Source organism: Musca autumnalis, unplaced genomic scaffold (assembly GCF_047663935.1).
Source record: "Musca autumnalis isolate F117 unplaced genomic scaffold, ASM4766393v1 scaffold_5, whole genome shotgun sequence".
NCBI lineage: Eukaryota > Metazoa > Arthropoda > Insecta > Diptera > Muscidae > Musca > Musca autumnalis.
In genome coordinates this window covers 169,164,175-169,191,202 of record NW_027412088.1, presented here as the reverse complement: position 1 = coordinate 169,191,202, position 27,028 = coordinate 169,164,175, and the positions used below count along the sequence as shown (strand labels likewise).

The 27,028-nt window shown below is 34.9% G+C and overlaps 2 protein-coding genes and 1 long non-coding RNA gene across 3 annotated transcripts; all 3 read right to left on the bottom strand.

Annotated features, from left to right (window-relative positions):
- Nucleotides 1-2,806: 2,806 nt before the first annotated feature.
- LOC141405890 (uncharacterized) lies at nt 2,807-4,973 on the bottom strand. The gene is made up of 5 exons (XR_012413275.1): nt 4,597-4,973; nt 4,466-4,501; nt 3,619-4,410; nt 3,102-3,258; nt 2,807-2,986 (listed from the first exon to the last, which is right to left on the bottom strand). It is a non-coding gene; the product is annotated as an uncharacterized lncRNA (long non-coding RNA).
- Nucleotides 4,974-7,254: 2,281 nt separating this feature from the next.
- On the bottom strand, nt 7,255-10,554 carry Fbxo42 (F-box protein 42). The gene is made up of 2 exons (XM_073958111.1): nt 9,753-10,554; nt 7,255-9,692 (listed from the first exon to the last, which is right to left on the bottom strand). The coding sequence occupies exons 1-2, from the start codon at nt 10,117-10,119 to the stop codon at nt 7,798-7,800; spliced, it is 2,262 nt and encodes a 753-aa protein (XP_073814212.1). The 5' UTR covers nt 10,120-10,554; the 3' UTR covers nt 7,255-7,797.
- A 12,266-nt stretch (nt 10,555-22,820) lies between these two features.
- On the bottom strand, nt 22,821-26,322 carry Fkbp12 (peptidyl-prolyl cis-trans isomerase Fkbp12). Its single transcript, XM_073989125.1, has 3 exons — nt 25,164-26,322; nt 24,138-24,677; nt 22,821-23,892 (listed from the first exon to the last, which is right to left on the bottom strand). The coding sequence occupies exons 2-3, from the start codon at nt 24,172-24,174 to the stop codon at nt 23,603-23,605; spliced, it is 327 nt and encodes a 108-aa protein (XP_073845226.1). The 5' UTR covers nt 24,175-24,677; nt 25,164-26,322; the 3' UTR covers nt 22,821-23,602.
- Between the last annotated feature and the right edge of the window lie 706 nt (nt 26,323-27,028).

Below are 27,028 nucleotides of genomic sequence, written 5' to 3'. Positions count from 1 at the left end.
GGGTTTCAAAAAGTCGGAATGTCTGATAATGCATTCCTCGACTAATATTTGGTCTGTTCCTTTACTTTTGAAAATGGTAAAACCGGCAAAAGTAGTAAACTGCTCCCATGACGATCTATAAAGCCCTACCTGACGGACGTGCTGATTTTCATAAAATAAAAAACAATTTCCCAATTCGTTGAAATTATTATTAATTACAACACCGGCAGGTTTCCTGCTTGCATTTAATTGCAATGGAGGAGCCTGATGATCTTATGTACGATATGGAACATGATGTGACGGAAGTTATTGCCTCAACTTCCACAAATATTCTACCGCCATTAGCAAACAAAGCAAGTACACAAACAAACATACAGAAAACTACTAACCAAAATGATCGTAAAAGACAACGCATTGAGAGCGCACTTTCGCCAATAAACGTTGACGTTTCTGATCTTGCTAGAAGGTTATCAAACTTTAACCCTCAAGACCAGAATAAATTTGGAATTTTAGGTGCATTAGCAGATTTGGACATCGAGGCTACTATGCCAACCAACAAAGCCAATGATAAAAGGCCGGTTAACAAGGTCTCTTGGTGCCCACCCATCTTTGTTTTTAATGTAAACACCACGGCCTTAGCGCAAAAGCTAAAGTCGTCAATGCCAGACTGTGTGTTCAGAATCAAGAACGTAAACAAAAGTAAAAGCAAATTATACTTCACCGACCCAAAGGTGCATGCATCCATGATGGAAATATTAAAATCCAAAAACATTCAATCTTATTCATTCACCCCTAAGGATCAAAAACAAGAATCTCTAATAATTCGGGGGCTATATTTCTGCTCAAATCCCGATGACATAAAACAGGAACTTGATGAACTAGTTCCGGAAATTGTACACAATGTCACAAAATTTAAAACACCCTCCTCCATAAAGAGGAATGCTGACACTGGTCTTTTCCTGGTTTCCCTTCACCCCGGGAAGAAAACTGGCGAAGTAACCCATATTCGGGAGCTATTAGGCCAAACAATGTTTTGGGAAAAACCAAAAAAGAAAGGTGGAGACGTACAATGTTACAGATGTCAACGATGGGGGCATGTATCCAAGAATTGCAATTCGTCGCACAACTGCGTCAAATGCAACCAATCACATCTTCCAGGAGAATGTCAAAGGACCAAGTCAGACAACTCTGACCCTTACTGCACTAACTGCGCTATGAGCGGACATCCAGCAAATTGGAAAGGTTGTCCTTCTTATAAAAAGTACGCACTTGCCAGAAAAAATAAAGTAGCCAAGGCCATGGAAGACAAAGCCATAGCACAAAATAATGTAGCTAAATTATTCAATATGTCTAAGGTAACAAGTGGCAAATCCTTTTCTAGTCTTTTCAATACTGATACTCCTTATAAGAATGATGGAAGTAAAAACAAGAAACCCCAAATCATTGACGACTTTCTAAAACTTGCCAACTTCTTCCTTGAACCGGAAGAACTCACTCTGGAACAGGAAATTCAACTTTTTTTGACGGAATATAAAAACCTGCCAAAGCCTGAAGCCAAAAAACAATTCTTAAGGCTTCTATCAAAGGTCAAGTCTAACTATGGACCATAGATCAATAAACTTTTTAACATTTAATGTACGATCCCTTGTGGATGCGAGTCGACAATTGGAGTTAAGAAATATGCTCTATAACAACAATATTGATATTTCATTTATACAAGAATGCCACATAAAGAAAGGCAGACATGTCCATATTGATGGTTATAATTTCATCTATGATTACTCTCCTATTGGCGTTGCAGTAGTGCTAAAGAAGTCTATTCACTTTGAAAGGATAACTGTGAATGACATTGGCATAAACACAGCATTTATCAAGGTAGAAATGCCATACAGTAATATCATTAAGAAGTATCTAGTTGGCTCAGCTTACATCCCATGTAGCTACCCTGTTCAAAGGCTGGAATCTGATTTGAACAAAATAATGCAATTGGCAAGTAGATTTGATGGTTTCATCATTGGCGGAGACCTAAATTCCAAAAGCCCGGCATGGGGTGACGTATTTGAGAACTCAAATGGTAAAGTTTTGCGCTCCTGGCTTGAGGACAACTCGATGGATGTGACAAGGCTTTGTGATTCTGGACCTTCATACCCAAGTGGTCCATCTTTTTTGGATCACTTTTTAATCAGTTCGGTGCTAATTGATACAAGAAACCCCAATTTCAAGATTTCTTCCAAACCAACCTTCTCCGACCACTTTCCTCTATTGTTGGAATTGAAACTAGATCAACCAAACTTCTTATTGAATTCTCCTCGAATATTTACATCGTATAAGAACACCAATTGGAATCATTTTCGTCGAGATATTGATCTAGCGTCCCGTCAAATGATGCCGCCGTCGAATAGAAACCTTGGAAACGAGGAAATTGACGTCCTCATTACAGACTTCAATACTGCATTTGCCGAAACGCATAGAAGTCATTCTGAACAAATTGAATTGAAGGATGAAAAACCTCCTATTTCCGACAGAGTGCGACATTTCTTAAAAATTAAACATCAATGGCAGAAAAATCTGAAGAAAATATTTCATCGATCTGGTAACAGGGTGAGTCGAGAATACTCCATACTCTCAAAACAAATCCAACTATTAAAAATATTAATTAAGGAGATTATCAACATTGAAAACGCTGAAATATTTAATAATAAGTTAAAAAAAATTAAACCCAGTCCTTCAGCCTTCAAGGAGATTTCCAAAATCACTGGAAAAAACAAGTCTGCCTTCTGCCATAAAATTCAGAATGGCGATAATACCATTACAAACACTTCAGAAATTGCAGATCATTTTAAAAACTTTTATTCGTCAGTCTTTGAAGAATTTATGCCATCATCTCCAGTGGAAGATCTTAACTCCCGTGTAATGTCATGCATTAATTCAACATCTTCTCAGATCTATACTTTTGATGACAACTTCAATTCTCTTCATAATCCGGACCTGTATCATTTTGTATCTCCTGCAAAGATAAAAAGTATAATTAGTAGCGTAAACAACAAAAAATCCAGTGGACCCGATGGAATCTCTAACTTCATCGTTAAAAGATTTCCCGACTCCACTGTTAATCTACTGACCTGCATCTACAACAACTGTATCAATAATGGATACTTTCCCTCTCAATGGAAAATAGCCAAAATAATACCCATCAGAAAAAAGGCATCAATTAATACGGTTGATAATTTCCGCCCTATTTCCCTATTATCCAACATCGGGAAAATTTTTGAGAGAGTCCTGAAAGAAAAAATGGAAGATGAATTTATTGTTGATCCCATATCAGATTATCAATTCGGATTTAAAAGTGGCCATTCTACTCAGCATGCGCTGCTTAAATTTCATAATGACATTACGTCGAATTTACGAAATCAATCCTGCACTGTGGCTATATCTCTGGATATACAAAAAGCTTTTGATTCCGTCTGCCATGTTGGAGTCCTATACAAATTATTGCAGCTGGGGACCGATCCTTTCATTGTCAAGATCATGGAGAGTTTCTTTTCATCGCGCAAATTCACGGTGCAAATCACAGATGCATCATCCACAATGGGGGATGTAAAAAGTGGTGTCCCTCAGGGCAGTATTTTGGCACCATACCTTTTTAACATCTTCCTGCATGACTTCCCGCATGTCTTCCAACATTCGAAGGCTATTTTGTATGCAGACGATTGTTTAATCTACACGCATAGCCTATCACCATCCCAAGCACTGGCTTCTGCTACTTCTCATCTGCACACAATCAACGATTATTACAAACGGTGGGGCATCAAAATCAATGCTGCTAAGTCTGTTGCGATCTGTATACGCAATGCCTCGGGGAAATGTCCACGTTACGTAGTACCAGAAAGTAAGCTACTTAAGTTATCTTTAGATGGCGTAGAAATCCCCTTTGAAACATCCATTAAATACCTCGGCATAAACTTCAATAATCTAATGAAATTCAACACTCATGCCCGCAACATCATGAAAAAAACAAAGGGAGTTATAGGGAAGTTTTCATACATCCTTAATAACAAATACTTACCGCAGAAAACAAAGCTGCTTCTTTACAAGGTTGCCATAAGATCCATACTAACTTATGGTTTTCCAATCTGGTTTTCTATTTCGCCAGTAGTTGCCAAGGAGTTGGAAATCCTAGAAAGAAAGATTTTGCGGAAATGTGTCAACAAAAATTTTGAAACTCAACAAAAACGATTTTCCAATACTTACATATACAATGCGGCTGGCGTTGTTCCATTTTGTAAGTATGCTCTGTACCATCAAAAAATTTTTGTAGAGAAACTGGCAACCCATGAAAACTCCCTAATAAGCATAATTCACGAATTGGAAAAACACACATCCTGGACCGAATCATCTTATCTATCGTCAGTGGGCATCCTAAACGAGGATCTGGAGGAAGATATAGATGATTATACTTTACCACACTTTTTTACCAAATCAGTACCTGGATCCCATAGAGGATAACATAACCACCTTTTATCTGTGATAATATATCAATTGCACAATTTTTTTTTTATATAAACATTAGTATTCCACTGCTCTTTGCGGAGCTTTCGTTTTTAATTTCACACTTACGATAATTATATACATCCGTATGTACATATGTATGTATTATTAATTCAATTCAATTTGTATTATATATATACAATATCGCTGTTTGTTATGCAGTTTAACAGCCTGTATTATTGTTATTTAGTTTTAATTTGTTGTTATTTATTTATTTATTTATACAGACAATAATGCTCTGATCGTCATAGTCGAGGCCTGGAGCAAGCCTTATATTTCATACTACTATTTGTTTACATTTTACATTATGCTTTGTCATATTTCGCATGTAGCATTTCATTCACTTATTGTTATTAGAGTAAGACAACAATAGCTCTAAGAATTTATCCATGTCATCATTTCGCTTTGATTACCTGTATTAAGAAAAGAAGAAGACTCAAATAAAATATTACTACTACTAACTGCTCCCATATGAATTGTATGGTGTCTAAAGTAAAGGAACGCTTTTCGAGTAAAAAGTGGTAAAACTTGAAGATTCTTGCACGTAAAGGAACAGAGCTAACGCGTTTACAATGTATTGGATTAATGGCTATATCACACCATGGTACAAATACACAGGTAGCCGCATCGGCAATTGTTGGTTACATAAGGTGTCAAAATTTGACATCAATTCAATGCAGTTGACACATTATGTTACCATCAGCTGGCATGATAATGCTACCTGTATTATTGTACCATGTATCACACCATATCATGGTTTAATAAGAAAGGTTAGCCAAAGCTGTATGTCAATTTAATTTTTTTCATTCGAGTATGCCTAAAACTTCAAAACAATATTAACAAACTGTGTATGTGTGTGTGGTGTTTGAATAATATGCCAAACAAATTTAAAAACAATCGAATTCAATGATTTTAAAAATTGTTTTTAGACCATTTGTATGGAAGAAATTGGTGAGATTTGCATGGAAACAATCAGTTTATCATATTCACAACTCGATTATGTGGAGAAAACTTAACGCTTCATTCATTTTTCGCGTTTTTTATAAAATGCTCAAAACATGCATTGTAAACGAACCCACTTGTTGCTTTTATTTTGAAGTTTTAGGAATTCAAGAAAAACAAGGGTTCTATAGATATTTTTCATTTAAATCTACCTCTTTACTTATACCATGCACCATATGCTTTTTCACATGTATGACATCAGCTGGTCTGTATATTAGTATACCCAAAGTGTCAACATACATGTGGAAAAGCTTATGGTGTGCTATAGCCATAAATTACCCGCATAAAGCCACTGGACGTTTCAACGCCACAGAAAATGGTTGCAAAAATTGACGTAAAACTTTGTTTTTTTTTTCGCATATTTTTGTGTGTTTTTTTACATTTTGCTATAGTACTGTCTGTTACCTATCATTCCATTCTTATAAAGCTGTATTTGCATAAACGTCAAATATAATCCAGTGGATTTCAGATGAGTTCTCATTTGACGTATACGCAAAGGAATTGACAGTGAAATCGAGTGGATTTCGTAAATGTAAACCAAGCATAAAACTGCTTCTTCGCCCTGCAGGGTGACCCAAAATGACAAAACTACACCAACTATAGAATTGTACCCATTTCTACACCTTCTTCAGATGTAATTCGAATTATTTTAATTGTAATTCGAGAATTTTATTAGTAATTCGTAACATTTCATTTGTAATTCGAATTATTCCACTTGTAATTCGAATTACAAATGAAATGTTACGTATTACAACTAAAATTTTTCGAATTACATCTAAAAAAGCTGTAGACTACATTTTGAAGTCTCTATATAATCTCAGTATACTTATGCCCAGTTCCTATTTACAAGATTAAACCCATTTTGTAGCATATTTCATATCATCAAAATTCTTCTCCCTGCATCTCACTATGAAAACCGTTTCTTTTACTGGTTGGCACTGCGATTTTTAAATTTTACATTGCATTTTTTTTTTAAATTATAAAGCCTAAAATCGTTATTTGTCGTTTATTTATTGCATAGCTTGATGATCAATAAAATGTGTTTCTGGTTACTTGCAAGTTCTTGGCAGAGTTTCTCCAGCAAAAACTTGCAAGTTTTCAATAAAGAACTGAGAGTTAACAGAGAACTTGTGAGTTAACAGACAACTTTCTGTAACAATTTGTACAAATTGTTGCAAACTTTTGAGTAACCAGACAGACCTAAAATAAACGGAAGTGAAATCATTCGGGTTACGATTTTAAAAGGATTCAATTACAAACAAAAATATCAGCAATAGTCCAAATTTCGACAAATCGACGAGAGTCTGTAGTTCCAAATTTAGATTAGGGGCCATTATTATGTTTTCTTTTACTATATCGATTTGAAAACGCATTCATTAATAAATATAATTTTCACATTAAAATTTTTCACATTAAAAATTAATGTCAAGAATGTAATCCTTGATATATAATGATCACTTTTAACTTTAAGTCAACGGCAACGATATAAATCTGTTCGGAAAATCCAAACTATTACAAAGGAAGACTTATAATAATGGGGGTATCTTGTTTACTTGCAGCAAGTCAATATTTGTAGGAGGAAAATAGAGATGTAAGGGGAATAATAATGAGATAGATAATTGCTCGTACTAGCTATTTCCTTTTTTCGTTTTGAAAACTAAGTATACCGGAGGCATGTTAGAAGCCTTGAATTAACACTCCCAGTAATCACATCATAGAAACCTCTTGTATTTCATAATAGCTCGCTACATGGCAGCTTTCCTTTATTTCTATAGTTAATTATAACGCCGTAATTGAAATGTTTTCATTTTAGGTTATAAGAGCAGTAAATAGATTCTGTTTTCATTTGTAATTTATAACAAATACTCTGTATTTTGTTAAGTGAAATTCTTTGTTATTTTTTTCTTTTTTTTTTTTTTTTGGGAGAATAAAATATTTCTTTCGTTTTGCCTTAGTAAAATCTAAAATAATTAATAAAGTCTAAAAATTAAAATATTAATTTAGCTCACTTATAAATAAGACAAGGTCAGGTTTTTGTTTTGTTTATACGAAACACTTAGCAAAAATTTTGAAGCGAAAGTGGTGCATAAATTAACAAGCGGTGCTATAATTTTGTGTACTGTGTTCTGACGTAGCACTCATTAATGAATGAACTCGCTGCCGCGCAGGGGAACAAACAAACAACGAATGATGAGAAAATCAATGAAGATCACCAAAGGAGAGTTTTATAATAAAATAGTACATACAATACAATCCCTGCATCCATAATTACACAATATCTCGTGGTGCACTTAAAAAATGCACCGTATTAGAAACTTGATGGGTAATTTCACTAAGTGTCTCCTTGTGAACACCGCCAAACAGTATCAGCTCACCATGACCCGGTACCATTGTTGATAGTATTAGACGTTCTGGTGCGCCGGGAATGACACCATAATTTTTATATTCTAACCATTCTATATAGGGTTCTGATGTTTCGGCTAAGGCATTCGTTAGATCACATACAAACAGAGATAAGACATTACGTTTGGCCCTCTTGGGCGATGGCTCTTTGATGATTTTTTGCTCAACCATGGCACTGCGTCTGGAATTGCGTAGAGCATTCATTTTCTCTTCCATGCGTCTGATGCGTTCATTGTGATCCTTGGAGAGGGATCGTGGACGGTTTTGTACATTAAAGGCAGCCATACGGAATTGATCCTCATACAGTTCATCAAATCTTTTAGGCAGTAAGGGTTCATTTTCGCGGCATCTGAGGGCTAGATTTCGTTGCAAACGATTTGCCGCCTCTTGATCTAAACCGCCATTGACGACTTCATTATCCTGCTGTTGGGGCGAACCATTTAAACGTGGCAATGACCCAGCCGATGTTGAGGGTCGATTTTGATTCCTCTCCTCGGGCGAAGGTGCTTGGTGTAAATCTCTTAAACTTCCATAGCGGGGCTGTACATTATGAATGTTGTTGTGATTATTGACAAAATTATTGTTATTGGCATTCTGCTGGTGCTGATTAAGTATCGCCCTTCTTTGGGCAAAATAATGATCATCGGGACCATCACGTGGAATATTGCCTGCAAGCCTCCTATGGTGGTTTTCCAAACGATTATGATTAACGGCAGGTATTCTTATGGCTCCACCACCATCCAACATGGCTCGAGGCCGATGTCTATCTAGGGGGTTATGATTATTGTGGCCCAAACCTCCAGGTCGTGGTGCAGCATGCCCACCACCACCCACCGGCACTCGGGCTTGCTTCATCAATTGGAAATCTTGTGGCATATTTGGCGTGGGTCCCAGCACAACCAATTTGGAATCGATTTTACAGGCAGGATTACACCACATATGTGAGGCAGCATATTTTTTATTACGCACGGGAATTGACTTCCATTGCCACAAATCTCTCGACATATCCAAAAGCCATGCATCAGAATAAACACTATTTGGTCCTCCACAACCACCCACCACCAACAAATGCTTTTCATCTAAAACCAATTGAAATTGTCCATAACGAGCCGGAGGTCTTAGTGTGCCCAAAAATGTAGGTTGCCACCATCGATGTTCCACCAAATCCAGACACCAAGTTTCATTGGAATTTGAATTGACACCATCAATAATTTGATAACCTCCAAATATAACCATTATATCGCCATGTACACTTGCCGAGTGGCCAGCCAGAGGAGGAGGACTGGTCATTGTCAGGGCCACGGACCAACGATTTGTGGCTAGGTCGTAATAATGTAACTCATCGAATAGACACCATTGCTGGTATGGAGGATGTAAGGATGGATAGCGCCAACCGCCAAAAAGAATCAATTGTTCTCGCCAACACACCATAGAGGCACTGCCTTTGGGTGAGGGATATGAACCCATTGACAAGGGACGTTCCCAACGCATTTCTGATAAATCGAAACGCCACAAATCATTGAAGGTGGTATCCGATGAACTGCCACCACCAAAAACATACATGGAGTTTCCATGGCGTACGGCGGAATGGGAAAAGCGACCAGCAATAATAGGTGTTGTCGGACTGCCAACGCCACACCCACCCCCACCATTATTTTTTGCATCAATAGAGGCTGCAGTTTGCTGGGAATAAACTTGCCAACTCAAACGATAATCCACCAACCCTTTGTGCAAATTAATTTTAGAACGCCTTATAAGATCTGTAAGAAAAAAATCGCCGTCTAGTATATTTATTAATACATAATTTTTACATTACTCACTTTTTACAATACCATTCCATCGCTTACACACCAGACGGCAGTTCTCCAAATCCTTGTAGGGCGGCAGGTAGGTTAAGATAAATTCCAACATTTCATCGGGCAGCATATTTACATGATATTCTTCTTCGTCTTTGGTCACACAAAAATTACCATCATCACCGTCTGCAAGCTCTTTTTCATTTACACCAGTTTCATTTATTGATTCACAGCAATCACCAAAAACGTTGTTGTCGTCACCTCTGTCGTTGCTACCACAGTCGTCCTCGTCATTGGTACTTTGTTTTTGCATTGTCGCCAGATTGACCTTGTCGTTTTGGCATTGATCCTTAACCTTCATTTTCGTCGTCGTCGTTGTCTCATCGTCCATGATCTTAAAATAGCCTTGTTGAGTTTCTTGGCGCTGACGTCTATTGGGGGTATCCTCTGACAACGACGACTATTGGCCCGTAAAGTTTTTGTTTCTCCTTTGTTTTTCTCGCCTTTTTCTTTTTCCCTCCGTCTCGTTGTTGTTTTTTTGCTGGCTCGTATATGGTTATTTCCAAAATGAAAAGTCTTTGTGTCCCTTGTTTTATCCTATTGACTTCCCCACTTACTTTATTGGTATAGTGTTCGGCACTTGTTATTTTCACCTTGCCCACCGTTCAAACAAACAATCCGTTTAAATCGTTTAATTTTTATAGTATTAAAAATTACTTTTTACTAGGAATAGAAGTCGATAGCATCTCCCTCGAACTAGGGATAAGTAAGTCGATTACGGTTAATCGATTATTAGTTGTGAGATGTATAAAAACCGGATAAAAACTAGAAATGGCAAAAAATCGATGGCAATATCGATAAAATCGATTATTTTTTAAAAATTAAATATCGATAGGTAGTTTTGTCTATCGATATTATCGGAACAAAAACCCCCAACCTAAAATTCATTGAAATAAAAAGAAATTTCGCTGTTTTTCGGTTTTGTGTGTGTGAGAAAGTAAGTCCGTAGTCACACGTACACATTTTTCGGAAAAGTAAAATGTATTTTTTGTATAAAATAAAAGCAATTGTTACGCTACAAGGTTGTTTTTAGGGCTATGGATTATGGAGTTTGTGAGTCCTTGCATGGTTTAATAAGAAAGGTTAAACGCCTGTTAGACTATGAACTTATACTATGATTTAAACTGTCAATCCCATACAATCTACGTCAAATAAAACCCAGTGGATTTAGAACTACGATTTATTTGACATATACACTATGGAGATGACATTTCAAATCGAGTGGATTTATTAGTCTAAACGTACTATTAGCCAAAGCTTTATGTCAATTTAAATTTTTTCATTCGAGTATGCCTAAAACTTCAAAACAATATAAACAAACTGTGTATGTGTGTGTGGTGTTTGAATAATATGCCAAACAATTTTAAAAACAATCGTATTCAATGATTTTTAAATTTTTTTTAGACCATTTGTATGGAAGAAATTGGTGAGAGTTGCATGGAAACAATCAGTTTATCATATTCACAACTCGATTATGTAGAGAAAACTTAACTCTTCATTCATTTTTCGCGTTTTTTATAAAATGCTCAAAAAATGCATTGTAAACAAACCCACTTGTTGCTTTTATTTTGAAGTTTTAGGAATTCAAGAAAAACTAGGGTTCTATAGATTTTTTTCATTTAAATCTACCTCTTTACTTATACCATGAGTCCTTGTTTGTTGAAATTTTCGGCATCGATTCCTCTATTATTGTTGGTGTTGTTTATTTACCCAGTGGTGCTGTTGATGTTTTTGAAAGTCTTCATTCAGGTATATTTGACATATACTCTAATATTGTAGTAATGGGTGACTTCAACTATAACTTGTTCGATCCTGTAAAATCCTTTAACTTTCGCTCGCTTGCAAATAGATGTGGTCTTCATAGCGTTCATAATTCGTTACCAACACATATTAACAATCCCACTAACAGTACTTCTTTGCTTGATTTGTTCCTCTTAAGTCAGCCATCTTTTGGAGCCTACAAAAGTCAGATTCAATACCCATTTCTTTCTTCGAATCACAGTCTTATTTTTTTATCTCTTAGGCTTGAATCTCAATTGAGGCAAAGATTTATTGACTTTAAAGATTATAACAAATTCAAAATCAATGATTATTCTCAGTTAATAAATGAATTTGACCTGAGTTCTGTTTACAATACTAATGATGTTGACTCTCAATTATCTGTGTTGAATAATCTTATCAACTTACTGCACGCCAATGTTCCAACAGCAAGAGTCAGAGCAAATTGTAAGGCTTCCTTGTGGATGAATTGTAGTGAAATAAGGCAGGCTATGAAGGAAAGGGATGTATCATACTCTGTCTATCTTAGAAACCCAAGTCTTGAAAACTGGAAGGCTTACAAGCGTTTAAGAAATAAGGCTAAGTCCATAATTAGAAAGATTCGTTATCAGTTTGGTAATTCTTATTTTAAGGATGTCAATGGTGTAAACTTGTGGAGAAAAATTCGACAATTAGGTTGCATTGAACGTGAAAATTCAGAAATTGATGTAAGTGAAGTTCAGACTATTGCAAATAACTTTCTAAGCAATATGAGTCCCTCTGATAATTCTTCGTTTAATTTTGACAGTTTTGTTGAGGATGCTGATTCGTTTTCCTTCCGCTGTATATCTGAATATGAGCTGTCAACATCACTAAATTCTATTAAATCAAACGCCTGTGCTATGACTGTATTCCGATCAAGTTTATTAAACAAATTTTTCCCGCAATTTCGTCTGTTTTGTTGCATATATCTAATACTGCTCTCACTGTCTCCAGTTTTCCTGATATATGGAAACTTGGAAAAATAATTCCGATACTTAAGGATCGCCAAAACTCTATTGGAAACTATAGGCCGATTTCCACATTACCTGCGTTATCAAAAATACTTGAGAATGTTCTTAAGGACCAAATTCTGGAACACTACCGTCGTATATCGTTTTTTAGCCCTTTTCAGTTTGCTTTCCGGAAAAAACTTCGGCTTTGCTCTCTATTACTGAATCCATTAGACAACAATTGAACAATCATACCAGCTGTATGCTCGTTTCTTTGGATATCAATAAAGCATTTGATCGTGTTAATCATTGCGTTTTGATTGAAAAGCTTCGTGACAAATGTAAATTTTCTAAAACGGCGTGTCGCTTAATTTACTCATAACTGTCTGATCGTAGACAGTATGTTTCAGTAAATGGTCTTGATTCTACTGTTGATTATGTGACTTCTGGTGTACCTCAGGGATCAATTTTAGGTCCTATTCTCTTTCTTTCATACATTAATGACATAGTTACTGCTGTAAAAAGACCAATTTGTGATCCTTATGTCTTTGCAGATGATTTTGTTCTATTATTTAAGTCCTTTGATTCTGATAATTCTATAAACTCCCTCCTTCTTTACGTTTCTAATTTACTGTCACAAAATAAGTTGGAATTAAATCCTCTTAAAACCAAGGCAATGTTTTTTCACTCTCGTAATCAGTTCTCTTCTGGTTTCCGAATTAAGGTTGGGGCCACATTTATTGATAATGTGGATTCTATGAAATGTCTTGGCGTAATTATTGATTCCAATCTTAATTTCAGTTACCACATTGATGATATGTATATCAAGGAAAGTTTGCCTTATCTTAAGAAGACTTCATAGCCTAATAGGGCGTTTATACTATTGAAGGTTAACCCTGTGGGATTTAAAGATCCAGTGGGTTAATCTTAACTGTTTACACATATATGTCTGTGAGAGGTTAAAATGACAGCTCACATTTGTTTATGTATACATACAAGAAAAGTATTCCGAAGAAAATGTTAAATTTAAATAATTTTTAAAATTTCTGGAGATAATTGGTCTGTTCCTTTACTTTAGAAAATGGTAAAACCGGCAAAAGTAGTAAAAGTTGTAAACAGCTCCCATATGAATTGTATAGTGTCTGAAGTAAAGGAACGCTTTTCGAGTAAAAAGTGGTAAAACTTGAAGATTCTTGCACGTAAAGGAACAGAGCTAATGATAGAAAAATTAAATAGGACGGGAAAGATACACCACAATTGGACATATTGGATTAGAGCTGCCATGGAACTATTCATGTTTCTTCCACAATTAAAGAACTCGTTTGTAGATGAATTACATAGGTTTTGTGAGATTAACAAAGAATGGGATTGAAGTTGAATTTTAATTTCAACGTCGGTCTTATCCTGTACCCTGCCACGACCGAACATTTTCCATATCGCCCATATGTCAATGATATATTTTATGAGCTTCTAGAAACGGCAGACATATCACCGCACAAATGTCAAAAATGTAAAGAATATCCTTCGCCCATTTGCTAGAATTGCCTTCACAGTGGAGCAACCGTTGTGAAAACATTGTAGTTAGCTGGACCAGATTTAGATACCTTGATGCACATATGTATATGTGCTTATACAGGGTGTTTTTTTAAGCTAGATAGAACTTTAAATTGTAAAAAGTAACACAAAAAATTAAATTTTGATGAAACTTTTTTTTTATTTGTTTCAGTATACTCTGACAAATCATCATGAATAGACTCACGCTTGAACGCTTGCGTCGTTCTTTCGCCGATTGGGCTCTAGAGCAGTTGGCAAATGACCCGTTGTTTTATCGCAAAATTGTGTTCAGCGATGAGGCGCATTTTTGGCTTAACGGGTTTGTTAATAAGCAAAATTGCCGCATATGGAGTGAGACCAATCCACAAGAGACCCTACAGACTCCATTACATACAGAAAAATGCACCGTATGGTGCGGTTTTCACGCTTGTGGCATCATCGGACCTTATTTCTTAAAAAATGAGGCCGGAGCTCGCGTTACGGTCAATGGAGATCGTTACCGCACCATGATCAATGATTTTTTGTTTGAAAATATGGATGACATTGATCCGGAGGAGATGTGGTTTCAACAGGATGGCGCTACGTGCCATACGGCGAACGCAACCATCGACTTATTGAAATCAAAATTTGCCGATAAGTTGATTTCGAGAAGTGGACCTGTCATTTGGCCTCCAAGGTCGTGCGATTTGACACCTCTCGATTATTTCCTGTGGGGCTACGTGAAGTCACTGGTTTATGCTGATAAACCAGCAACAATTGATGCCTTGGAGGCCAGCATTGTTCGTGTTATTCGTGACATACGGCCAGCAGTGCTCGAAAAAGTGGCCAAAAATTGGACGTCCAGAATGCACTTCGTCAAGAACAGACACGGTTCCCATATGCCCGAAATCTTTTTCAAATGTTAATGTCACGTATTGATCTTTCGAATAAAAAAAAAATTTTGATTACAATTTTATTTTTTGTGTTATTTTTTACAATTTCAAGTTCTATCGGGCTTAAAAAAACACCCGTTACATACAGTTATGAGACTGTCACCAAGCAACCAAATCCATTTAGAGCAAGATTTGCGCCCGATAGACATATCGATGATCGAGTCAAGTGAATGCTGATGGCTCCAGCAGGCAAAAGCTTATTTTGAAAACTACTACAACTTCGACGTCGCATAAACTCAGAGGTGTTGGATGTATAGGCAAGCATAATTAAACATATCAAGGACTTGGCTTGCTAGGGCATGTTGCGCGAAAATATGGGGATGTCAATCAGTTAGAAGAAAAATCTTAAAAATTCGAAAGCTCAAGTGAAGAAGTATACCTGGTTATAAGGCGAAGTAACAACAAACGTTCGTTAATGTCAAATGTTAATATCATGATTATTAATTAATACACTCTTAATTAATTAAAGATAAATAAAAAGCAAACATTTTGTCATAATAAAATATTTATTTGATTAATAATTATGTCTCTTTTTGTTGTAATTTTGGACAAAAAATGCGTAAGGAAATAGTCAATTTCGGATGCATCCATTGAACCGACCATATGATACCCTATACTCCTGAGCATGAGCTTTCCGCTTATCAAAGTACTTTTAAGAGACAGGAATGCTTAAAACTAGATTAAAAGATTCAAGTACTATGGATGATTGGGATATATACACGCGAATGCTACAAAAAAGTAAATTCTTCCTATTTATCTTTGCAGCAGGCATGTATTAGTTGAAACCCGCCAATATATTAATGGATAATAGTGCGGTTACACTACAGTTTTTTGCCGGGTTAAGCCACATTATGAGGATTTATTACTTAATCTGGTCAAATCTGACCAGATTTGCCATACAAAAATTAAATCCTCTCACAACTGGGTTTATTTTAAATCCGGCACAAATCCACCAAAAATACAGTGTTGTATTCGGTATTTGTGCAAAAAAATCCAACTCTACTCAAAAAGTACCAAAAGTTGCAACTGTTTTTGCAACAGAGTTTGTGGTGTTTTACACGTTTACGATTGGTCGTATGAGATTTTATGGAGTTAGTAAATCTAAAGTTATTTGGAAATCATAAAATTATTTATTTTTTTTCATTAGACACTTTTTTAACAAAAAGTACGCTTGATACCATGATACAAAAATGTATCCCTATGTAAAATATACCAATATGAGCAAAGAGGGGACGATATCTCATACGAGAAATCGTAAAAGTGTAACACACGACTTTATTAGTTATTTTGTATGTATACGTAAACAAACATCAGCTGACAGTTTATATTCTCGAAAAGCTAAGTGTAACCAGCAAAGATTAACCCACTGGATCTATTAAACCCAGTGGGTTAACCTTCAATAGTGTAACCGGGGTATAATATGTTTTTTGTGGGTTTCGTATTTACTTTTGATGAACGATTCTCTCCTTCTCATTTCCTTCTTCGAGAACTTGGCTATCCAATTATTACGTTTTTCATTATTACCACACAAACCGTACCATTTCCCAACTTTTACCACTTCTAGATCTATTTGTGTTTGGATGAATTTTTGCCATGGCTTAGGGAGGATGAATTCTTGAGAATTGTGGAGCCGAAAATAATACCTCCGCCTCTTTATGATAATTGCTATAACTGAACAGCTTATTTTTCGTTCCATGGAAAAGGTTGTAGATGATTGTGATTTCAATTTTCATACCGATATCTGCTGTTCGTTATATAGTGCATGCTTTTTTCACGTTTCTATCATAGTAAATCCATACAAAACCAGTTCTGTGGCCATTTTTTGCTCGCCTAATATTTCCTCCAATTCTGTCGGCCATCGCTTCTTTTTATGTTTAATGACCTATAAGGGAAAGGGAAGTGTGTTATATTTTAATATATTATTAAAATATTATGTGCAAAATTACTTTTCCGCGTTTTCTTTTTCCTGTTTCCGATTATTTTCAATTTCATTACAATATTTTTTCTTGAGTTGTGCGAGTTGGTTTGACAATGATAAAAATGTAAACAAATGGGTTGTGAAAACAGTTGCAACTTTTCGTACTTTAGGAAAAGAGATGCAATTTTTTATACAAAAACAGTGATGTATGACATCAGTATCCAGATTTTATGCAGGATCTCAAACAAATCCGGTCATGAAAAGATTTAAATTTGTGTGGTAAATCTTCATAAATTTGGTGAGATTAGACAAACAAATCCTTATAATGAAGGTTAACCCTGCAAAAAGCTATAATATAAACAGCATATAAAAGCGTATACTCCTACATCTGTGAGGAAAACATTAGCATTTTCGTTATTGATGTCGTTGGTAAATTATGGAATTGAAGTTTTTTCCGGGACCTGGGACTATAATCTGGATAAAATTGAAAGTATTATTAGGAAAATTGTTAAGCTGAGTACACATTGCCTGTTTTGAATGACAGCTTTGTTGGTGCTTGCTAGTGTGGCCGTTCATTTTTGTCATTCATCATGCAACCACAAAATGTTTTGTGGTTGCTGGACGGTTGGACAGTTATCGATAATTGCAAAATATCGACATTCAAAACTGACAATGTGTACGTACTGCTCTTTAGATATGTCTATCAAATAAGTGTACATAATCACGTACTTACGTTCGAGTTATTGGAAGTATTTCTTGGTTGCAGCTTTAAGGTCTATATTAAAGCAAGGAATATCTCACATTTTTATAAAATTATTAAATATCAACAGCCTGAATTATTGGTAGATCAGTTTTTGTTTATACACTAAACACGAAACGTGCAAATTGAAGTTCCTTTGGTGAGAAATTCTGCACTTGAGCATTCGTTTTTGGTTCGGGTTTATAGAGTTAGGAATTATTTACCGAGTCCCTTGAAAATGTTCTCATATTCTAACATCACATTTAAGAGCAGGAGGAGGCATTGTGACTCACAAGAGAGCCCATTTGCTCTAAGTGAGCGTAAATTTGTTATCGCTCACAGCCTGTGTAGATGCTAACACGTTGTGAACAACAACAAATTTACGCTCATTGAGAGCACAAGAGAGACCCAAAAATTTTCTCTGCCTCACTCTGTTTAAGAGGAAGCTAATAGCAGAGCTGAGCAGAATTGTGAGAGAGGAAAATTTAAGAGAGAATTAATATTTAATCTTTCTTGATGTTTCACTACTTATTTCAGAATTTTTTGTACATTAATGTTGTCTAAAATCGTATACAATGCAAATTATTAAAAAATATAAATAAAAAATTGCATAAACTTTAAATTGTTTATGGTTCACAAAAAACTAATAGTACGTTTTCACAATTTGTCTGTGTGCTAGCACACAGGCTTGCTCACCCCTGCTGATAGTATTTTTCGTTTCTCAACAATAATCTTAAAATCTTAATATTTTTTTTTTATTTCAAAAAGACATCTATCTGTTCTATGGGACCATAAAAGAAAATATAACTTAGATTTTTATCTTTATACATTTATTAACATGCAATATTCATATGGCTGGGGAGCCGTTTATCGTTTTATCTATGCAATTATCTTTAAATATTTTTATTATCTTTTGAATTATAATTGTTACTACCATAGTATTAGCTTTTTTATTGTAATCTCCAATACATGTATAATTGGCTAGGAAGCTTTCTATGTATTGATTTTTAAATAAATAAATTGTTTATTCTTCTTTACATTTCTGTGAACTACTTGTGCAAAATGTCAAGAAAAGCATTGACATTTCCGCCATTTTCATCTCCAAATTAAAGTGTCGACAACTTAACGATAATATCGATAGCAATTGATATTTTAAAATATTATATCGAAAATATCTAAAGTGCAGTACACATTGTCAGTTTTGACTGACGATTTTTCGAAAATATCGATTGCTTCAGTTTTGTTGGGTTTTATGGAGCGGTCACATTATCATTCATGTTGGATGCCAAGCCGTCAGTCAAATTGTAAAATTTGCTCAATAAATATGGGCGCTGGCAACCACAAACTAATAAAAAAAACAATAAAATGATGCATATTAACAAATATATGGCTATTTTCTATTTACTTGGGAATGTTGTCCATGAAAATCCCTACTCAGCGACCCATGACTTCCCACTAAATTAAAAATACACATATAATGAATTTGCACAAGCATTTATTTATTAATACAGCACATTTATTAGTATAGCACATTCAATTTAGACACTGGAAGATATTGAGCACATTTTTCCATTGGCACAATACCCGAATCTGTTTGTTTCTTTTTGCTTTGGCGTCATCCACAGAACCATCTCGTTTTCCTTTTATAATATTCACTCCTTTCACAATTTGGTTTTATGTATAGCTATTTCCACATCTACTAGTGCTGCACACACAATTCAAACTCCGGGAGATTTTTATATTTTTTCAACAGCACAATGCAGAAATTAATTTTTTTTCCTTTTTGTTTTGTTGTTATCCACAGAACCATTTGCCCATTTGCTTTTTTCCTTGTTATCCCGTTCACTGTATCGTCAAATTTCTTTTGTTATGACCGCGTGTATCGCCAATTCCAATAGTAATTCTCCAAATATAATAAAACACACGAATTCTTCATTTTTATTTGATAATTACACTGCAAATTTATTCCTTGAATGACGTTTTTGGTTCACACTATCATACCATCATACAACCAACACCTGACTGTCCAACAACCACAAAATTTTTTGTGGGTGCATGATGAATGACAAAAATGAACGGTCACACTGGCAAGCAACCGATTATTCGAGCAAAGCTGTCATTCAAAACTGGCAATGTGTACTCAGCTTTAAGCATAGTACACACCGGCCAACAAAACTGACAGTCATCGAGGTCCATTTTGTTATTGTCAAAGTCTAGCTGAATAATTACTTTCCAAATCTCTAAATAATACTTTACATATTGTATATCAATCATTATTACCTAAACAAAAGTTTTTATTTGCCAGAAAACTGTAGAAAAAGTTCATTGACTGTCTGTTTTGACTGATGGTGTGTACTCCCCTTAATGTTGGGAATATCGATGGTTTGCCAGCTCTAACCCTGCGTTTACAAAAGACAGGACAGTTGACTTCATGTATTGATTGTCAAAAACCCAAAACTTACCTCGGTGACGTAGGCGTCCAGACAACTGCAAAAACAGTTGTAAAATTATGAATGAAAATCATAGATTTCTTTTTGTTTTCCGTTCACATATTTGGTTTTTGTACCTATTCTTTTGTTTTCAACACATTTAAATTGTCATCTCACTTCTTTTTTCACAAAATGTCAAAAAATGTTAACCCTACTGTCTATGAAAAAATGATGGACAGCTGGGAGACAAACGACAAATGTATGTATGTGTTAGTAAATCAGAGTTGTATTTGAAGACAAACTGTCTGGTGTAAACGCCTAGTAATAAAAACCGTAGTAGAGCTGGCAAAAATTCGATGACACTGTCGGTAATATCGATTGTTATTTAAAAATTCAATATCGATAGATAGTTTTGCCTATCGATATTATCGGAATAAAAACCCCTAATGTCATGTTCTGACGAGCGTTTCAATTACGTTGTTCGCCTGTCGAACGACGTACACGAATTAACCCGTTTCCACGACCTCATTCGTAATTAACAGAAACATACACAAAATTTCCTTCATTTTTGTTTCCTTGTTTTCACGAAAATTTGAACCGAAAACACATTAAATATACATTAAAGCTTTGTTAGCTTTGTTCCTTTACCTTTTTAATGGTAAGGGTCAAGGCACATTAAAGAAGGTAGCCGACTCGTATCAGCTGATTGAATATGAAATGTCAAATAAAATTGTTGTAATTGTGAAATGTAAACAAACATCTTGTTCTGATTGGCCGAAGCTAAATCGCTGCAAATTTAAGCGCCAAGGCGAATTGATTCTCTTTACAAATTTTGACGTATTATGTTACGGCAAAAGTTGCTTTGTTGTAGCAATTCGCCGAATCGGCTACCTTCTATATTTGCCTTGGTAAGGGTGGTAAAAGAGAAAAGTGTCAAAATTGCTCTCTCATGAACATTTTTACCACAAAAGTAAAGGAACGGAAAAATGGTAGATCTGGCAGCAATGTCAAAAAGAAGCATAAAAATCAATTTTCGTCTTTTTTTCACAGTTTTTAATTTAGTTTTTTTAGTTTTTTTAGTCAGCGTTCGACTTTTTCTTCTGTTTTTCGTCCATTTTCTTTTTCATTGTGAAATAATCGTCAAACAAAAGTCGAAAAATCAGTTCTGCCATTTTTTACCTGCAGAAATTTTGCTGGTAGCCTGTGGTAGAAGAGAAAGCCATTTTCGTTCTCTCTCCACTCTCACTCTCTTAAAAATTGCTTCCAGTTTTGCCACTTTTCGGGGTTAAGGAACGCTTTGCAGGTTAAAAATGGAAACAAATGGTAAAAAAGGTAACCTCAGGTAAGTAAAGGAACTCAGCTTGGATAAAGGCCAGAACAGAATCAATCGTCGCTTGCTTCCCAAATGTCAAATTATAAAGGAATGCCAGGGCCTCATAAAGGAGAACGCAGGCGGATTTGCAAAGAGGCTCTGACATTCCTTTATAATTTGACATTTGGGGAAGCAAGCGACGATTGATTCTGTTCTGGCCTTAAAAGCCTTTTTAGACTAGCACATTATATGATTTCGTTTTACGAAATCCTAAAAATAAACGAATTTTATTTACATTTACACATGGTTTAATAAGAAAGGTTAGCTAAAGCTTTCTGTCAATTTAAATTTTTTCCTTCGACTGTTCCTAAAACGTCAAAACATGTACGTGTGTGCTGTATGAATAATATGCCAAACAATTTTAAAAAGAATCGAACTCAATGATTTTTAAAATTGATTTTAGAACATTTGCATGGAAGAAATTTGTCAGCTTTGCATTGAAACAATCATTCTATCATATCCACAAAACCTTGACACATTCATTTTTCGCGTTTTTTATAAAAATGCTCAAAAATGGTATTGTAAACAAACCCACTTGTTGTTTTTTTGTTTACTAATTTTGACGTTTTAGGAATTCAGGAAAAACAAGGGTTCTAAAGATTATTTTCATTTAAATCTACCTCTTTACTTATACCATGCATTTACACAACACACATACACAATAATTTTTATTCGGACGGAAATATAAATTTCACTACACAAAAAAGTACAGGAACAAAGCTAATGTCAGTGTTGCCAATTATATTTACTTCGTCTTTTTATGATTGTGTCATTTTTTTTAATGTAAATACTGCATTTATGAAGTCAGCCGCCTTTATAAAAAAATATTTTTGTTGTAATTTCCCCAACAACACAAACAAAAATTTAGACATAACATATTCAAAATTTTACGACACTACCTTGGTAATTGGGTCATGTCAATTACCAAGAATTTTTACAGTGGGTTGTTGATAATTTAAAATAAAGTAGTGTTTTATATAAAAAATATGAATTTAATTACTGCAAAATTATTCGTAAATAAAATAATGGTATGGCAACACAAATTATATTTTCCAGGGTTCACAAAATGCGGCACTATTTTCAATTTTTTAACTTTTGAACGCTTCTTCACTTTTTTCGCTCCTCCCTTGTCATATGTGATAGGTCGAGAAGTGAGCTGCAACTCACTCGTGAGAAGCTCCCCACGTGAGTATTCATGATCGCTATGATAATAAATAAAACACATTTTTTATTTTAACTTCTGACGATTTTCTAAGAGATGTTATATTTTTGTGATATTTGATTCATAATTCATGTTTGCTGAGATATTGAAATATTTTGGAAAATAGAAAACATGTCTTTTTAGTTTTTTTTTTAATACAATTAGATCTTACATTTATAAAGTATGGGAAGTTTTAAGGGGATTATCATCTTAAGATTTAGGCTACATTCAATTATGATTAGCATTCATTCTGCTTCTTGCAATTCCAAGCCAATCTTTATGTATTATATATTATTAAGAGTAGTAGTAATATAAACAGGGGCGGTGGAAGTTGGTGGGATGTCATGTCATATCCCCCACTTCTACCACACCAAATATTCATCATCATCATTTTATGGAAAAAAAAAATTATAAAAAAAGGAACGCAAAATGAATGCCGGACAAACATTCATTTTGTGTTGTATACAGTTATTTTGTATAGGTATATAAGTTTGTATAAAATTGGTACATTTAGTAGTAATAAGAATAATATATATTGAGTAGGTTGTTTCATTGTGTTTTTTACTTTCTGATTTTTAATGTAGATTTTTTTTGATAAAGTACTTTTGTTAAGAGATTTTAATTACTTTTATTTTTATGGCATGCATAAATTGATTTTTTTCGTATATGAAGAATAATGTTTGTTGTTGATGTTTTTATAAGAGTATAAGAAAAATTGTAATAAAGTTTGTTTGTTGTTGTGTAAATGACTACATATTTGTATAATCTTGTGGGTTATTTTACTTGGGGTAGAGCGATTAGTTGTTGTTTTCTTAAATGCAACTTTGATTCATACACTTCTCCAGATGGTGTTGTTGGGGTACAATCGTGTTTCTTTCTCCACCTGTTTTCTTGCTAAATGTACGATGCTTTGTGCTATTTACTCGATCTTAAGCAATTCCACATCAAAATGAAGGGTGGCATTTGGTGGAATGACACCGGGATGACCTCGTGAACCGTAGGCATAGTCGGGAGAGCAAATCAATTTGGCACGTTGGCCCAAAGATAATTGAGCCACGCCCTCATCCCACCCACGGATTACTTCGCCTCTGCCAATGGTGAATTTGAAGGGCTTATTGCGATCCCTCGATGAATCAAATTTGGTGCCATTTTCCAACGTACCGGTGTAGTGAACAGACACAGTATGCCCATTCTTGGGGAATGTGCTACCTGTAGTATCGTGGTTATTTGTAAACCAATGTGTTGTAAACGGCGTATACAACAAACACAAAATTGCAGCGCAGCCCCAGCACGTACACACACAATGTCAAGGAAGAACGAACAACACGCAAGAACGAAACATGAAATGCAAAAAAAAATTAAGGTTAGATTTTGTTTTCGATTAAAATCCATATCATTCACACCATATTTTATATTATCTCATCTTTAAAACACATTTTGCAAACAAAACCTACCGTCACCGGGAGAAATTGGAACAATTTGTACACCCATGTTGTTTTTCGTTAAATGTTAAACACTTTAAAAAGAATAGAATTACCGCACACGGCTTTTTGCAAAATCAAGTATCTATTGAGTTTTTCACAGTTATTGACTATCAAGCAGACAACTGAGCCGAACAAATTTATCGGCGGCGGCAGCACATAAAGTAACCATCGTACAATTATCAAGGTAGATACATTGGCGAATTCCCAGAAAACCGAAATCGGAAGAAACATCAGAGTACGAGAGTTTATTCAATTTCTCGGGAATCACACTTATACACTTCTCATTGAGAGTACAGAAGTCGAACGATACGAACAGCAAGCGGAAGTTTAACCAGTTTAATCTTTTGTTTTAATTCGTTTCCTCCCTTCTCCATGGAATCCATTTTGTGTTCTTTGTTTTCCAAACAGGGCGTATTTATACACCTTGAGAAATATGAAAATGAATTTGAAACAATGCGACTTATTTTTGATTTTCCTCCAGAATTACAGAAATTTTTTGAGTACTCCTCCCTAGAATGGATTAAGATGAAGTGTATTTACATCTGTCTTTTTTGCGTCATTTGCTTACGCACACAATCGCACATAACACGGATACAATCAGGCATGTCACAGATTCCGATCGGAATAGTTGCAATTCCGAAATTTCATTTCGATCGTTTTTGTCTTCCGATCGATTTTGTGAAGTCAAAAAACTTACCATTATTTATTTTAAATGCGAAATTAAATGTAAATTTGTTAATAAAACAACATTTTAATTATTTCTAAGTGTTTTAAAGTGGCAGATTTAAACAAAATAAAAATACAATTCCGTTTGCAAAATCAAAAGTGGTTTCATTCCGAAAAATTCTTCGTTTTTCGTTTTGTGAAGAAGCTAAATACGGAATCAATTCCACTTTCGATCGGAATTCGTTTCGGTGACATGCCTGAATAACACATACACACGCACACAATAATTTTAATTCCGAAAAAAAAGAATTTCACAACACTAATGTTTACCAAATAACTTGAACATGTACACACTGAGGTGGCAGCCGCTGGCCGGAACATTGGTTTTGTGTTGTTCCGGGTCAATCCGGTACGAAAGAACCCGCTGCCGTGGGATTGGCGGAAATCGATCGCGCCGTGCAAAACATCTGCCCAGTATGCGGCATGGGCCCGCACGACACACAACACCTTTTTAACTGCCCCGCCAAACCTACCCATCTAACTCCAGTGGATCTGTGGCTACATCCCATCGAAGCAGCCACTTTTCTGGAACTGGAGATAGACCCAGAGCCAGATTGAACAGAGGAACGAACAAATAAACATAACAAAAACACTGTTACAACAACAACCAAATAACTTGACTTAATTCAAAATCGAAAAAAATGTAATTTTTGCAAGTTTTTTAACCATTTACACTTTTGTCATCGTTTGAGTATTTTTGTTTTTCTACAACACACACAAACAAACAAAGACATCATAAAATAGTTGCATTTTTTTTTTTTGTAGTTTATGACGAAAAAGCAGGGTTGAGTATAATAGTATGGTGTTTCCGTACGTTGTTTAGAATAAATGACGTAGCTATCGTCATTTAATTTTGTATGGTAAATGACGCAAAATGTTGCCTGTTTTAGCAAATAAATGACGAAACACCCCTAAAACCTGTTTTTCGTGCTAATGTAAAAAGCACATTATTGCAGAAGAATGAGAACATGGAGTTTGCTATGAAAAGCTGTGTTCCAGAACTAAAAAGTTTTTACAATTTTTACGACTTTTACACATTTTACTCGAAAAAGCGTTCCCGTACACAAAAAAGTTGTAAAATGTTCACTTCTCTTTAAACAGAAATGGCGCTGAATGACGCTCTCTTTAAAAACTTTTTACACGACAAAATTGGGCGAGTAAAAAAATAGTAACATGGTTGCCGGCGTCTGATTGGCTGATACGCCGACTTTGACATTTGTTCCAGTTTTTTTTTACGTATTTTCCATTTTTTCGTTCCCGAACTATTTCAAAAAACTTGTGTGTGAGAACAAATTTTTTGCCGTTCTCTCTTTTACGAGTTTTATTATTAAAAAGTACGGGAACGAAGCTAAAGATAAAGCCGAAATAATTAATTTAAAGGCCAGAATCAATCGTCGCTTGCTTTTCTTAGGGCTTGTACACACGCTGCGACTTTTGATGCATGCATCACCATTTTTTTAGCGGTGTTGCAAAAAATAGTAGTGATGGAGGGAATGAAAATGTACGAAATGTATGAAATGTAAAATTTCATGACTAATCATTTAATTTATTAATACCATTTAGAATGTTAAAATTATTTAATGTACATCATGGATTTAAAAGAATGTAATAAAAATAAATGGACTAAACTTCCTCCTGTATTTGATAAGTATGTTGTTAGTTTTTTATTGACTTCATAGTTGAAATTGAATTGCTTGTGTTCCAAATGTGTTTTTAAAACATCAAAATGCGAATTGCAGAAAAAAATAATTTAATTTTTTCAATCGAATGGATTAATATTGACCCCGTTCGTTGCTCAATTTGTTGCCCAACATTTCGTAAAAATATTTCAATAATTATAATTGTGTAAACACCCATATTGTCGGAGTTTTATTACCTGTATCTCGTAGAATGGAATAACTCGAATGTTGAAAAATACATTTTTACCTAACAATGTTTTTTCCAAAAATTTTGTTATTTACATTTGTCGAGAAATATTAACAAATATTTTTACCTGTTTCAATAATTTTGGTTTAACAATTTATACCTACATGCATTCAACAATCATAACATGTATGTAAAATCATACATGTTTGTTACAAAAATTACACTTCTTACAATATTACGAAAAAATGCAACCCTACAAGTACGAAAAT